The sequence below is a fragment of the Camponotus vicinus genome, unplaced genomic scaffold, assembly GCF_025532165.1.
Source record: "Camponotus vicinus isolate PSW18456_S1 unplaced genomic scaffold, iyCamVici1.0 SCAF_11, whole genome shotgun sequence".
In the NCBI taxonomy this organism is placed as follows: Eukaryota; Metazoa; Arthropoda; class Insecta; order Hymenoptera; family Formicidae; genus Camponotus; species Camponotus vicinus.
This window is the reverse complement of record NW_028141947.1, coordinates 18,280,347-18,297,634: the sequence shown is the minus strand read 5'-3', so window position 1 is coordinate 18,297,634 and position 17,288 is coordinate 18,280,347. Positions and strand designations below refer to the sequence as shown.

Here is a 17,288-nt window from a genome sequence, read left to right as displayed (position 1 = left end):
ATTATTTTTCCTGTGCTTTATCAAGCCAATTAGAGACTCATTAACGTCTACAAGAGTGATAAGTTAATCTCGCTCCTAAAATACTTTCGCAAAAGCGTGCCTACTTTCATAAGTTTAATCATCGATATAAAAATAGTTATATACGCGTTATTATACGACAATAATTATGCATTTTTTTCTTTTAGCTTTGATACATATTTTACATTTATTTCTATATTTTAAATGTACTTAAAGTTTATATAAAACATATAGAATTAGAAATGCACAGGTGCAAAAAAGATATGTTTATAAAGCAAAAAAATTGAATTACACATTTGAAACGATCAAAATTTTTACAACTAATAGTTTTAATGATTTTACACATGAAATGAAAATTTAAACTAGTGCTGCAAAAAGAATGTTTATAGATAACATAATAACTATATTTCATATATTTTTCATACATTATATTTCTTTATATTATATATTTATAAAGATGCATACACACACAATACAAACATTGATTTTTGTATATATAAATACTTCATACACAAAATACATATCCGCGACCGGTTGACCCATATTTTTCATTTTTTTTTTCATTTATCAAGCACGACCTGTAAGCTTATCACTTATCCGTTTCCTTCTAGAGGTAGATATATAAAAGAGTCGGGTACTCTGATTCGCGTTTTTTAAAAGTGTTGCTTGGTCCGTGCATTTCATAAAACATAAATGTGAATTTTTGTCTGGCACATTAATATGAAAAGTTGCATTTTGCATTGATAACATGGTGCCGTTACAGATATTTGGATATTCATTTGTATTAATTATCGTTGCAAACGATATAATACAAGGATATGGATATTCGGTGGATATGAATACACAAGAAAACGAGTTAGTATTTTACACATCTTTTTGTTATAAAACAGAGAAATTTTTTTTATATTATAAAACTATACATCTCTTGTCTTATCTATACATGTATATATGTATTTATAAAAATACAATAATATACTTGGTTTTTTTATACAGAAAAGAAGATATGCTGAACGATGCGCCAGATATAGCGATTGAAGATTCTTATAATGTTAAAAATAGGAAGGGTGGAAGACGCATATTCGCGGGAGGTTGTGCCCGTAGACCGGATACACCTATAAACGGCAAAATTAAATGTTCATTGAACAGGTACTTATATATTTATAATTTGTCTTGTATTATTGGTAAAACTATATATCTCTTTCTTATCTATGTATGTTTATAAAAATACAATAGTATACTTTTTTATACATCAGAAAAGAAGATATGCTGAACCAATTATTAATTGTCAGTGTTTTTTTTATACATATTAAATATATTTGTAATATTAATTTTTTAAAGATATTAAAGTTTCAAGATATTAGATTCTATAGATAAATAAAAGTATAATATGTACTGTATATAAAACATTAAGAGAGAAGAAAATATAATAATATAGTAATATAATTCTTTTTGATACAGTGGCTGTACTGCAAGTTGTGCGCCAGACTACCAATTTCCAAACGGCGCTCTTCATCTGACGATCACTTGCGTCGATAAGGAATGGCATATTGAAGGAACCGAATGGAATTCGATACCACATTGCGAACGTACGTAAGAAAATTATGAATTTTCTCCGAGTTGAAAAGTCCTCCCACCAGGGATAATAAAATGATTTTAATCAAATTCTTTTTGATAGCGATCTGTATGCCCGAGTGTCAAAACAAAGGGATATGCATCGCGCCTCATCATTGCAATTGTCCGGAACATTTCAGTGGACCGCAGTGCCAATTTGAGAATAAACCATGTTTGAATTATCCACCGCCTGTTCTTAATTCACATAAAAAATGTAACTCAAAGTGAGTGATGTATTTAAATCTTATCATTGCATTTTTTATTACATTTGTTTTTCTGATTTTTTAAATCTTGTTCTTTCAGAACGTGCACTGTCTCTTGTATGGAACATTTTACTTTCCCCGACAGTTCGTCCGTTGCTAATTTAATATGCAAGGACGGGAGCTGGAAGCCAACCAGAAGTGATTGGGTATCGATTCCGGATTGCGAACGTATGTGTGCATGATCGTTAAATCTCTATGTGTATCATATAAAATTGCAGCATAATTTAATGCAATCGTATTTCAATAGCTGTGTGCGAGCCGCCCTGCCAGAATGGCGGCAATTGTCTACCGACCAATCTATGCCAGTGTCCACAAGATTATAGAGGACCTCAATGCCAATACTGTAAGTGTAAAAAAATATATCTCGTAACTCAATTTTATTTTATTTTACGCGAAAAATACATACGTACATTAATAACGTAAAAATATTTTTAAAATATTTTTTAAAATATTTATAAATTAATAAATTTTTATACATTTCTATCATATATATATAGATTCGTATATACGTATATTTTTTCATACAAATTACAATTTTAATTTAATTTTTAATATGAATGGCAGCTGCTAATACTTGCGATGTCGAGAAACTACGTTTCAACGGCGGATACTACTGCACTGGCGGTAGCGAATCATATTCTTGCACGCTGAATTGTCCTGCAGGAGTGGAATTTGAATTTCCACCTGCCACAGCTTATACCTGCACCTACGATAAGGGCGTTTTTGAACCGCAGCCGATACCGCAATGTAAGGTCGACAATAACATCAAAATCATCTCCCTCGGTACCTCCTACAACACCTATGTACGAGAATCGAATCATTCATGGTCAATGCATGATATTTTCGGCACAAAACACTCTCAGGGAATCCATGACGGATATTACGGCATTCATGGTAGTGATGCGTCTTCATATCCGGTAAATAATACATCACATCCACGGGTATAACATACATAATGGAACGTGAAATGAGAATGATATAATTAATTTGTGCCGTATTAAATTTTGTAGATTCAATCCAATGGCGTAATGATATTCGAAATGAGTAAACCGAAGCCGAAGACATGCTTCACTTGGAGTGGCGCGCACTACAAGACCTTTGACGATAGAATTTACAGCTTCGATAGCGACTGCGCGCACACGCTTCTTCAGGAGACGCAAGACGGCATCTGCACGATTGTAGTGCTTAATGGTCCAGGATGCAAAAGTGGATCATCGAGTCGTTGCATCAAGATCATAAAGCTGTTCGTGCACGACAAGGAGTATACGCTCACAAGCAATGAGATGGGGATGTCAGTATTTTCCAACAGCAAACGATCTTTGCCGATACCTGTATATTTGCCCGGATTGCGCGTGGACAAGTCTGCTCATTTCACCATCGTTTCTCTCGATTCGTTGGGCATGAAATTGAAGTGGGATGGTGCCCTGTTGCTACAGATCGAAGCGTCCGAAAGTATGTGGAACAAGACAACCGGTTTGTGCGGTACAATGAATGATGATCAAAACGACGAATTCCTAACAAAAAGTGGAAGTTACGCTAGTAGTATACCGACATTGGCGAATTCTTGGCGCGTCGACGATCTGGGAGGTAACGAGAAACGACACAAAGTCATTTTATATAAATTATACATTTACATTAGTATAAAATCATTAAGTAGCGATAATATAATGTAGAAATTATAAAATTATTTATATTATTTTGTCTACAATATGCATTTTGAAAATATTGCCATAATAACAGATAGATCATTTTGACAATTACGTATAGCAACCTGTTTCTCATTTCGCAGAAATATGCGATGATTATCCAAGTACGCGACATGCATGCGAATCGAAAAATGAATTGACTCGAGATGCTTTCGAATTCTGCAACGAGTTACTCTCTAACCATAAATTCAAGACTTGTGCTAATACTATCAATTTTTCTGAATTAACCGAGGCATGCTTATGGGATTATTGCGCGTGTGAGCACGATGACAAAAGGAAATGCGCCTGCGATACTATGGATGTTTACATCCGCCAATGCGCTCACAAGGGAATCGCGCAATTAACCGCGTGGAGAAATAATGATACTTGTCGTAAGTCGATTTAAAAATATTTTATAATCAATAATCTTATGTATAAAAATTAAAATCATTTTGTTCTATTTATTTATTGTAAGTAAACAAGTACATTATTTTGTAGCAATTTTTTGCGATGGTGGACGAGTGTATCTATCATGCGGCCCGAAAGTGGAAGCTTCCTGTTTTTCCGGTATCGAAGCGAAGCAAGAGATTTCTTCTGAATGCGAGGAAGGTTGTTTCTGTCCAACAGGTACTTTAGAGCACGAGGGCAAGTGCATTTCTCCGGAAGAATGTCCATGCAGATTGAGGGGTAAACTATTCCAACCGGGTACAAGCGTGCAAAAGAAATGTAATACTTGTACATGCATTTCCGGCAAATGGGTGTGCACGCAGATACGTTGCGGTGCCAGATGCGCCATTGTCGGCGATCCACATTACACCACGTTCGATGGCAAGCACTATGATTTTATGGGAAAATGTAAATACTATTTGATGAAAGGAGAGAATTATACGATCGAGAGTGAAAATGTCCCATGTTCCGGAGCGATATCAGAGGTCAGAGAAGTTATCGGAAAGAAACAAAATTATTTTATTAATTTTATGAACTACCGCCCATTTTTCTGCATTTTATTATTTTCACTCATTTTTATTTATTTCAGAATTTGGGTTTTACCTTCGTAGGCTCTCCATCATGCACCAAAAGTGTTACAATCAATTTTAAAGATACTGTTATAAAACTAAAGCAAAATCGTCAGATTACGATAAACGGTGACGAGATAATAAAATTTCCAATACTATTCAATGGTGCACGAATACGAATCGCGAGCAGCATATTCGTGGTGATTCAGTTGCCAAATGCTTTGGAAGTATGGTGGGATGGTGTGTCGCGTGTTTACATTAATGCTCCAGCCGAATTCCATGGTAATTCTTTTTTGTTTAAATAGCGGCAATATAATAATTCCTTTAAAGAACATTTTTGATTAAACTATTATTATTACAGATCGAACGAAAGGACTTTGTGGAACGTTTACCGAAAATCAAAAGGATGATTTTATAACACCTGATGGCGATATTGAGACCGCGGCGATCATCTTTGCTAATAAATGGAAAACAAACGAATATTGCATTGATGAACTTGAAAGTGAACCGAAACACCCTTGCGATTTAAATCCCCAAAGAAGAGCGAGCGCGGAAGAATATTGTTCAAAGATACATAGCAATATTTTCTCAGGTATTTGTCGGAATTTTTATACCGTATATCGCACGCGTGGCTTAATTTCATGTTGAAAATAATTTTATAAAAGTTTAGATAAAATATAACACATATACAACAAGTTATGAAATAAGAATGCTCGTTGTACTAGGATATAATTTTTAAAAATTTTAAATATCAGTTTTTTTATGGATTGATCACTATATTTTTATTTATTCATAATTAGATATATAAATTTATTCTAAATAGTTTTCATAATTTTATTATTGTTATATTGTCGTTTTAGACTGCCACTGGTATGTTGATCCATTAGAATTTTACCGAGATTGTATGTACGATATGTGCGCATGTGATACCGATGTAACATCGTGCCTTTGCCCGATGTTGGCAGCATATGCGAAAGATTGCGCGGCACTAGGTGTGAAGCTTTTGTGGCGTGCCGAGATTGATGAATGCAAGATACACTGTAGTGGCGGGCAGACTTATCAAATTTGCGGAAATAGCTGCACCAGGTAGAATATGCATCAACCATATTTTTTATCGGCTTTTCATTACTCATTTACTGCAGATCGTGCACGGACATATCCTTTTATCGAGATTGCAAGCAAGAGTGCGTGGAAGGTTGCAATTGTCCAGAGGATCAAACGTTGAACGCAAATGGCGAATGTATCCCGATTGTTCAGTGTCCTTGCTTTTTTGCCGGTCGCGAATACAACCCTAATCATCGAGAAGTCCGTCCGGGCAACAAGGGACAGGAGTTTTGCTCTTGCATAGGTCAGTATTCAAAGTATGAAAGTTTGTTTTTGACAATATTTTTCAATGCAAAATCCTATTCTTTTACTAAAGGCGGCGTATGGGAGTGTCGATTAGCAACACCGGATGAAATTCGTGAATATCCACCAGTCACGGATCTGTTCTGTCCTGCTAGTAAACATCTGGAGGTGACGGATTGTCAACCGGTGGAACAGATAACGTGCAGCAATATGCATATACCGATCGAACAGACACCATCGGTGTGTACGTCCGGTTGCATTTGCAAATCTGGATACGTCTTAGATGTGGCAAACGGCATATGTGTCAAGAAAGAGGATTGCCCTTGTCTTCATGGTGGAAAAAGCTACAAAGAAGGTTCGGTTATGCAGGACGGGTGTAACACTTGCACATGCAAAAACACCAAGTGGAAGTGCACGGACCGAACTTGCGCAGGTAAGATTTTTCTCTGAAATTTGGTTTAATCATTATTATTATTATTATTATTATTATTATTATATGTATATTATATATTTATTGATAAAATTTAAACCATATTATATATTTCTTATTTTATATGAAATACTTCTATATATGCGTAAATATAAATAAAATATATTTAAACGCATAATTGCTTCTTTTTTCTAATTTTTTGTTGGTAAATACATATTGTATTATCTTGAGTGAAAAATAATGATTTATTATATCAACATATTATTCTCTGATATCTTCTTTTGGCAGGAATTTGCTCCGTGTGGGGCGACTCACATTACAAAACATTCGACGGTAAGATGTATTCTTTCCAAGGCATATGCGACTATGTTTTGGCGAAGAGTACGCTGAGCAAAGAAGAATGTTTCGACATCTCGATTCAGAATGTACCTTGCGGAACTAATGGAGTCGCGTGTTCAAAATCGATCAAGCTCCTAATTGGAAGAGGTGAACAGCAGGAAGAGCTTGTCTTGACGAAAGGAAAAGAGTTACCGAAAGAAACTTACAAGAGAATGACAATAAGGGTCACTGGTCTCTTTGTATTTGTCGATGTGCCGGATTTGGGATTAGTATTGCAGTGGGACAAAGGTAAGAAGTCTTTAAAAAAAGTGTAGATTAATTATAATTATTATAATTAATCAGATTTAAATTTTTGAAAGACTATTTTGACAATTCTCGTTTAGGTACCAGAGTTTACGTGAGATTAAATCCGGAATGGAAAGGTCGCACGATGGGTCTGTGCGGTGACTACAATGACAATGCCGAGGATGATTTTAAAACGCCGTCCGGTGGAATATCCGAGGTCTCCGTCAATCTATTCGGAGATTCGTGGAAAAAGAATGCATTCTGTCTGGAACCAAAGGACATGCAGAATGATGTCTGTGAACGGCATCCAGAACGTAAGCTGTGGTCATTACGGCAGTGCAACGTGCTCAAATCACCATTATTTTCGTCATGTCACTCGGAAGTGGAAGTCGAACCATATTTGCGCGATTGTATTTTTGACACGTGCAGCTGCGATGCTGGCGGCGATTGCGAATGTCTGTGCACAGCATTGGCCGCGTACGCGCATGAATGCAATGTACGAGGCGTTCCCGTGAAATGGCGGACGCAAGAACTTTGCCCGATGCAGTGCGATGAGAAATGCAGTACATATTCGGCTTGCGTCTCGACCTGTCCACGTGAAACGTGTGACAATTTGATGATTGTGAAACATAGTTCGCATCTATGTGCGGAGGATACATGCGTGGAGGGTTGCCAGTTCAAACCCTGTCCCGATGATTACGTGTATCAGAATTACAGTTACACAGAATGTATACCCAGATCGATGTGCGCGAAGCCGTTCTGTATTGAAATTAATGGAACAACATATTACGAGGGTGATCGAGTCAGTGGCGACGATTGTCATAGTTGTTTCTGTAGTCGCGGCAAAGTGACTTGTAATGGAGAGGCTTGCACCAGTACTACTATGGCTAATATTGCTACTATACCTTTGACGGAACCTCAGAAATGCGTGGATGGTTGGTCAATGTGGATCAATAAGGATCTAGCAGTGAAAGGGAAAAAATTCTTGGACGTAGAAACATTGCCTAATTTAATGGATCTTGCTAATGTGAACGGATTCGCGATTTGCGACAAAGAGCACATGGTCGATATAAGATGTAGATCTGTCAAGGAACATTTGAGTCCGAAAGAAAGCGGCTTGGACGTAGAGTGTAGCCTAGAACGCGGTTTGTACTGTCAATCGCATCTTCCTGATCTTCCTTGCGTGGATTTTGAAATCAGTGTGCTATGTCGTTGCTTTGAACCAACTACACACGGCGTCGAAAATACGACAACGGAAATTGGATCAAAAGAATGTGATATAGCGCATCCCTATTCACCTCATCCGACTAATTGTCAATTATTTTATCATTGCATTATCACGCCGACGGGACATGAACTGGTGGAAAAATCATGTGGTCCCGGTACCTTGTACAATTCCAAGACCCAAGTATGCGATTGGCCGGCGCAAGTTATACGTATACGACCAGAATGTTTAATCGCACCTGGGCGAACCACGCAGACTAGTAGCGGTACCGAATGGAGTACTAACTATGAGAACACGGCGAAAAAGACAGTATCGACTATAAACGTATGTAAGGACGGCGAGATGTGGAATGAATGCGCGATTCAATGCGTCAAAACGTGCCAGTACTATCGTCATATTCTAATGACGCAGGGTCATTGCAACGAAGAAACAGAATGCGTTGCTGGATGCGTCTCGATCGATCAACCGATATGTCACTTTCACAAATTCTGGCGAGACGGTATCACCTGTGTAGAGGCAAATCACTGCCCTTGTAAATCACATGACGGTAACTCGGTCGCGCCAGGCGCCATCAAGAAGGAATCCGATTGTGAGACCTGTCAGTGCATTAATAATTATTACACATGTGATACAACCTTCTGCCACAACGTATCAAGTCACGAAGAAATAGTAGGAACGGGAAAAGGACCTGAACAGACCGAAATTGTCACTACGCAATCGTCATTCAGTACGATCTTGGGAAGCACTTGGGAAATATCACCGATTACTTCATCTCCTTTAATCGAACATACGATCCTTATACAAAGCACAGTCACACCACCCGAAGAATGCGATGATGCAAATTATGTGCCATTAATACGAAATTTGGGAAAGAAAGTGACTATCCGTGCTAGTAGCAGCAAGAATCCTATATTGCAATCTGAGGATCTGCTGATATATACAGAAGGAAACTTTCCGTCATCATCCGAGAAATTCTGGGAACCCGAAATAACGAATACGGATCAATGGCTCGACGTCGAATTCGATAGACCTGAACCAGTTTACGGTGTGATCTTACAAGGTGCCGTCACCAAGGATGAGTTCGTAACCAGTTACAAGGTACTCTTTTCGGAGGACGATCAAAGCTTCTCGTACACGCTCGATCATGAAAAGCAGCCACGCGTATTCAGAGGACCTGCGGACAGAATCCAATCCGTGCAGCAAAGATTTTATCAACCAATCGAAGCAAGGATTATTCGTATCAGTCCACTGACATGGCATAACGGGATCGCTGTTAAGATGGAGGTACTAGGTTGTCAAGATCACATAATATCGGTAATGACGACGACGACAACCGAACAATCAATAATAAAGACAACCATGTCCGAGAAGATCGTGAGACCAGTGTGTGAAGATTCAATGGGATTAAACAATGGGTTAATGACTATTGAACAAATTTCGGTATCGAGTTCACCGCAATTGATTCAAAATCTTTCATTATCTTCGGAAGGAGTATGGCGTGCCGCTTTAGATAATCCGCATCAGTATATTCAGTTTGATTTTCTAGAGACTCGAAATTTAACCGGAATTATAACCAAGGGAGGAGACAACGCTTGGACAACCGTATACAAAGTATTCTATAGTAATGATGGTCGTCATTGGAATCCAGTCGTCGACGAAAATGGCAGTGAGAAGGAGTTTCTCGGCAATTTCGATGCGGAAAGCCAGCAAACAAACTTCTTCGAAAAACCATTGCACGCGAGATTATTGAGAGTACAACCCATCAAGTGGCACGATCATGTCGCATTAAAGATCGAAATTCTTGGCTGCTATTTGGCGTACCCTTCAATGGAAACATCAGAAATCACATCAACAACGACATCATTCGAGCAAGAATGCAATATATGCGATGGAATGGATAGGACAATGTTAAATGACGAAAAACGCTGCAAATGCGAAGATCCTTATTGGTGGGATGGAGAATCATGCGTATCAAAGTGGGAATGTCCCTGCATAATCGGACACGTTTCTTACGCGGTAGGTAGCGTCTACGAGACGGAAGATTGTCAACAATGCACATGCGTCTTGGGCGGAACGCCCACGTGTTCACCAAAGAAATGCGAACCTTGTCTGGAACCAGGTCTACAATCTATCGTCAGCAAACTATGCACTTGCCTATGCAAACCTTGTCCAACAGGCACAAGACATTGTCCCACGAGTGACGTGTGTGTAAATGAAACCTCGTGGTGTGACGGTGTTCAAGACTGTCCAGATGACGAGAAAGGTTGTTCAGAAATAATTTCAACAACGCCTATTGCGGTCGAAATTTCAGAAATAACAAATACGACTGGTCTACAAATTATGACCACTTCCAGTCCTATTCAAATTCCATGTGAAGAACCATTTTGTTCACTTGGCTACAGAGTAGTCTTCAAACAATCCCGGTTGCATCATCATAAAACAAACGTAAAATCCAAAAATCGCAAAGGTTTTATGAAGACAAAGGGACACAAGAAGTACATGTTCCACGAGCATTCGATGAAAAATCAAGATTATCAACCAGCAGTAGAAGATATTCAATGTCCTGAGTTTATTTGCGTACCCACCAAACCACCTGTCTTGCCCGGCAACAAGAAGCCGCAAACGTGTCCGGAGACGGCATGTCCACCTCAATACGAGGTAGTGTATGAGAGAACAAGCATGTACAAGAAGCACAAGTGTCCGAAATACATCTGTCGACCATTGAAGCCACAGGAAGCAGTTTGCAACGTTATCGGGAGAACGTTCAACACCTTTGACAACATGGAATACAAATATGATATCTGCAATCATATTCTAGCCCGAGATATGTATGGTAACGAGTGGTACATCACATTAGAAAAACTGTGCTTGGATTCGCATGGGCAGCAGCGCTGCACGCGCATCCTAGTGGTGACGCTGAACGAACGTACGATCGTGCTTTATCCGAATCTGCAGGTAGACATCGATGGATATACCTTTACAGCCGAACAGATTGCACGTTTCGGAAATCGATTTCCCGGTTTCGAGCTTTCGCGCACGGGCGATAGAATTATCTTCCTCTCGCATCACTACGGTTTCTGGGTAATCTGGGACTCTAGTACCAACGTAAAGATCGGTGTCGTCGCGAAATTGGTTGGTCGCGTAGATGGTTTATGTGGATACTTCGACGGTAACGTCGCAAATGATCGCCAGACACCTGAGGGGACACAGGCGAGAAGCATCATTCAGTTCGGAAACAGCTGGGCGATGGAAGGTGCGAAAGAATGTGATCTACATGTATGCCCGCACGATGTTCAAGAGCAGGCTTGGACGATTTGCAATTCCGTGAGAAGTCCGATGCTGCTAGGTGCGTGCTCCGCGATCATCGATCTCGACAGGTTAATAGATTTTATTAATCATTTAACAATAAGAATTTGTTACTATACATCATTATAAAAAATTCAAATAAATTATTACTATAATTCAAATTACTACTAATATTATTACTGCAGATTTGTGTCTCGCTGCGTGGAGAGCGTATGCTCCTGTTTGCATTCTTCTAATACTTCCTACGAGGATTGCCGATGTCGCTTGTTAACGAGCTTCGTCAGCGAATGCGAGGCTGCCGCCGATTCTGACGCAAATCTATTGACAGATTGGAGAACCGTTTATGACTGTCCCGCAAACTGTCCATCACCGTTCGTTCATCGGGATTGCTTCCGTAGCAAGTGCGAAATTACTTGCGATAATTTACATGAAGTAGAACCGTGTCCACCGATGCGAGATATTTGCTTCCCCGGTTGCTTTTGCCCAGACGGTCTAGTACGTCGAAACGATAACGAGTGCGTACCGCCGGCTCGCTGTCTGGATTGCGTATGTGACGGCCTCGGCGATGCCAAGTTCATCGACTTCAATCGCAAAAACTTTAGATTCACCGACAACTGCACTTATCTGCTATCAGGAAACACCATGGAAAATGCGAAAAATCATAGGAACGAAACTCGCGCATATCAACTGTTGATCACCAATGGATATTGTGCCACCGGTATATGTACGGAAGTCATCACATTGCTCTACGATGAACATGTGGTGCAAATAAAACGCGCGGAACTATCGAAAGATCTACAAGTATCGATCGACGATTCCCGAGTGGAAAGATTCCCAACTGACCACACGTGGATTGTATTAAATCAAATGTCAACTGGAGATGTAATTCTATTGGTACCATTAATTCAATTGGAATTTGTTGCTTTTCGACAGAATTTCGCATTTACCTTGAAACTACCTTCACACATCTTCAGCGATGTTACTGAAGGTCTATGCGGTAATTGCAACGCTGATACCGAAGATGGTTTCGAGAAACGCGACGGAGAAATCACGCAAGATGTCGAAGAATTTGGAAAATCCTGGTTGGTCAAGGATCTGCCGATGCAGTTGGGTCTGAGCGATCGGACATGTTCCAGTAACCGCCAATCTCCATGTACGCCACCACCAGCTGAGGAAGATATCTGCAAGAAGCTTTTGGATTTACCACAATTTATGCAGTGCCATAGCATCGTCGATCCAAAACCATATATGGATTGTTGTTACGATACATTATGCACAGGTGGAAATTATTGCGACAGCTTGGAAATGTATGCGAGAAAATGTCTGGAAGCTGGTTTGTGTCCAGCTTGGAGAACCGATGAAATCTGTCCGTATGAGTGTTCCAAAGGTAAAATCTAATCTCTTAATTTCATTCTAATTGCACAAATATTTGTCAGTAAAATGAAAGCAAAATTATACAATACTTTGCTTTTCATTTAGTTTATAAAATAATTTTTATGAAGATAATCATTATTATTAAAAAAATAAAATTTACTTATAGAGAAAGAAGCTTTAAAACATTTTTAAAAATCTCAAACGAATTTAATCTTTGTTTAAAACAAAATTCAATAGAAAACCGATCGATTTTGGCATCAATTTAATACCAATAATTTATGTAAATATATTTTTTTTATTCGACAAATCTATTTTTTACTTAGATCTTATCTACCAGCCATGCGGCTCTAGTTGCAAGGAAACATGCGACACTTTGAACAAATCAGACAATCCAAAATGTGCATCCGATCCTGTTGAGGGGTGCTTCTGCCCAGAGAATTATGTATTCCACAACGATTCTTGTGTATTGAAACAAGACTGTTTCATTTGTGACCAAGAGGGTCATGTACAGGGAGATATCTGGTATCCAGATAAATGTACTGAGTGCAACTGTAACAATGGGGTTGTAAATTGTCAGAAGACAGAGTGTCCTGTATTAGACACGATCTGCGACGAAAATATGACACCTGTACTTATTAATGGAACAGAAGAGAGATGTTGTGCCAAATATTTATGCGGTGAGTTAATAATCATTAAAGAATACATTTTTAATATATACCTTCGTTTATCGAAACTGCTAACAGATAAGTTTTTAACATGTATAATTGTGCGAAAATAGAGAGAAAGAGAAAGAGAAACAGAGAGAGAGAGAGAGAGCCTTACAAAATTTATAAATTATAAATTATAATAAAAAAGAAATTAGTAATTGTACTTTTTTAATCGATGCGATTTTAATGAATAAGAATGTATTTTATTAAACTCATTTATAATTTAATGATTTTTATGCAGCTCCAAAACCAACAGCTCCTACAATATGTATTGAGCCACAAGAGCCGGAATGTGGTTTTGGTCAAATAATGAAAGCAATTATCGACGTTGATGGATGTCATAAATTTATATGTCGTATGTATATATATATACATACTTTTATAAATTATTTATTCAGATTCGGTCCGAGATCTTTTTAATAAGCTAAATGGCATTGCGTGATTTATTTCAGAATGTCTTCCTGTAAACGAATGTCCTACTTTCGATGAACTTTTAAACGAAGTCGAACAACTGCAATCCGGTTTCGTACAAGTGATGAATACATCCGGCTGCTGTCCACGACCAACTAAAATATGCGATCCAAAAACTTGTCCTTCTGCAGCAAAATGTCCAGATTATTACAATACTACAGTAATTGTGCTCGCAGACAATTGTTGCCCTACTTATGAATGCGGTATAGTTTTGTCTTTTTCTAGTTATATATTAATATAACTTGTAGAATTGTGTGCGTGTGAATCTGTATTATTATATTTTAAGTAATTCAAAATGGTGTGATATAAGAATTTTTTTAAGAAGTTGATACTTTTTTAATAACATTTATGAAAGAGATGTAAAACGGAATGTTGATCGATTATTTTAGTGCCTCCAAAAGACGTTTGTCTTTATACAAACGATGAAGATCAAAGCAGCCAGCGCGTAATAGTGAAACAGATTGGAGAGGAATGGAAAGATGGTAAATGCAAAACGTGCTTGTGCGAGAATTCGCATGACGGTCCTAAGGCAAACTGTTTAATCATGGAATGTCCAAGTATGGATGCACAGTCTGATATGGAAAATTATGTATTGGAAGAAATACCATTGGATGACAAATGCTGCCCAATCTTTGAACGTACTGCTTGCAGATGGGAAGACAAAATATATAATGTATAAGAAGATATATTAACATTTTGTAACCAATTTTGCAATTTTTTAATATTGTTTAAAAACGTTTTTTAATATCGTGCGTTATTTGTAATAGGTTGGTGAAAACTGGAAGCCTAATATCAAAGATGCTTGTCTTTCGATGTACTGTGACAAAAATTTGGATAGTGTTCAGATACTAACCAAGGTCCAAGAATGTAATACTGTGTGTGACTATGGTTACACATATCAAGTGCCTAATGACACTAGTGTTAATTGTTGTGGTACATGCATCCAAGTTGCGTGTATTGTAGACGGCACACTTAAAGAAGTGGGAGAGCATTGGTATTCAGATGATCATTGTGTGACATATTTTTGTGAATCAACGAATGGAAGTGTGAGATTATTAATAAAAAGATTATTTTCTAAATACATATCGACCTAATCGATGAAAATGTGAATATTTCAATAACTAATATTTATTTTTAGGTATATATACAAGCAAATACCGAAACTTGTCCAGAAATCGATCCGCAATTGGAATCCGAATATGAGGTGGAAGAGCGCAAAATCCCAGAAAAGTGTTGTCCAGAATATGTCAAAACGGCTTGTCGTAGTGATGAACAAATACATAAACCTGGAGAAAAATGGAGATCTCTCACAGATAATTGTGTCATCGAGACATGCGTTGGACCGAATATAACAAAGCGCAAAGAGATTGAAGTGTGTTCAACGCAATGTTCTCCAGTAAGAATATTTATCATATACTCTAGATACGATTTTAATAATTTCGCTTTTATATATTCAAATCGATATATTATTAACATTGCATTGGTCAATTTCTAAGGGATGGTCGTATCACGAATCAGAAGATGGTAAATGTTGTGGAGAATGCAAACAAGAGTTTTGTGTATTTGAAGATATCTTGTATGCACCTGATTCAACATGGTCGTCCGATGACAATTGTACTACTTATACATGCATGGGAAAGGATAAACAGGCAAGTTCTATTTTAGGAAAAATAATATTTCCACATTTGTTGACGTTTTCAGAAATTTGAATTAAATATTAAAAATATAATCAATTATGCAATAAAAAATAAATACATATATACAATTAATTTCTATAATTATCTCAGTTATTAATCATTTTAGCTATCTCTTGCTGTAAGTCCAGTTGCTTGTCCAGATATAACAGATTGTCCTGCTGAATCAATTTATCATGATCACTGCTGCAAGCGATGTAATTTAAGCATCCTTAATATAGAAAAAGAGATTAACAGTAAGTGTGTATAGAAGGAAATTAAAATGAGTATTTTATAGATTCATACTATATCCTTTTCTTGAGATATTTATTAATTTTTTTCATGACTATTTGCTAGGAACATGCAACACAGTTTTTGTGGATGCAAATAATACTGTAGGTATGCTGGTTGTAAACCATCCTTTACATGGGAAATGTAAAAATTTAGATGTCGTTGAGGGTATTAAACAATGCAGTGGAACATGTCAATCTTCAACGTTTTTCGATAGCGGTAACAATACATGCAAAATAAATTTTTCTGCGATACTTTACGGCAGTGATTTTAATTTGACATTTTTCTTTTTTACATAGGAAGTTGGAATCAAGTGAGTAACTGTTATTGTTGCCAAGCAGAGAAATACAGTGGTCTTATTGTCAACTTAACATGCGAAGATGGCAGAAGATTAAAAAAGCAACTAGCAATACCAAGTTCTTGTTCTTGCCAAAGTTGCGCTTCTTCGGATGTTAAAAGCGAAAATAGGAAGACAAAGAGCAAAAGTTAATCTGTAAAAACTATTTCTCAACTATACATTTATTCTTTATTCATATATTTTAATTCATATATTTTAATGATGAAATATTTTTGTATTTTAAAATGCCAAAGAAGATAGTTTAAGAGAATATGTATGTACATACATACATTTTTTTAATGAAAATGAAAGTGTATTTTATTAAAGCAAATATAGGATTTTTAAAGTGAATATTTTCATTAAAAAAATATATATTTTTTTTTTATTAACAAATAAACAAAATATGTATATTCTAGAATATACATATATATGTTTTCGTTTATTTATTAATAAAATAAATCTCAACACTAAAGATAAATTTTTCAGCGGAGTGAACGGTGAAAAGATGCTTTATTCTCTTTTGAAACTTATATCTTCCTATATTTCATTTCAATAAATTTCGACTTGAAATTTTAAGAGGCTATTGAAACATGAAAAATGAGAAAAATATAATTAAAAAATCTATTTTTGGTTTTTTTACTCTCCTCTTGGATGCGTGTATTTTAATATCTATAATTTTTCTCTTATTGCAATTACGCGAATTTCTCTGCTAACTTAATGAAGAAATCTACGATATAAATAAATATAAAAAATAAGTTTTTTTAATTTATTAATTGATAAGTCCCCATTCGCAACAAAATGTTGATAAAATAATACGAAAGATAAATTATTTTACCGACAAATCTTTCCAAGAGTGCGTTCGATGATTCTATTTAAATAGCATTGAATTAACCCATCAGGGAAGCGTTCC

The 17,288-nt window shown here is 36.9% G+C and overlaps 1 protein-coding gene across 1 annotated transcript; it reads left to right on the top strand.

Moving 5' to 3' along the window:
• Positions 1-52: 52 nt before the first annotated feature.
• On the top strand, positions 53-16,729 carry Hml (hemolectin). The gene is made up of 28 exons (XM_083083357.1): positions 53-873; positions 1,012-1,164; positions 1,477-1,604; positions 1,694-1,853; positions 1,933-2,060; positions 2,140-2,235; positions 2,457-2,809; positions 2,903-3,479; positions 3,682-3,969; positions 4,076-4,509; positions 4,614-4,875; positions 4,955-5,185; positions 5,454-5,679; positions 5,736-5,941; positions 6,014-6,373; positions 6,659-6,997; positions 7,093-11,596; positions 11,711-12,912; positions 13,223-13,576; positions 13,848-13,961; positions 14,059-14,280; positions 14,467-14,750; positions 14,845-15,123; positions 15,216-15,473; positions 15,574-15,726; positions 15,881-16,007; positions 16,108-16,260; positions 16,341-16,729. Exons 1-28 carry the CDS (start codon positions 767-769, stop codon positions 16,529-16,531), a joined length of 11,889 nt encoding a protein of 3,962 aa, XP_082939483.1. The 5' UTR covers positions 53-766; the 3' UTR covers positions 16,532-16,729.
• Positions 16,730-17,288: the final 559 nt, after the last annotated feature.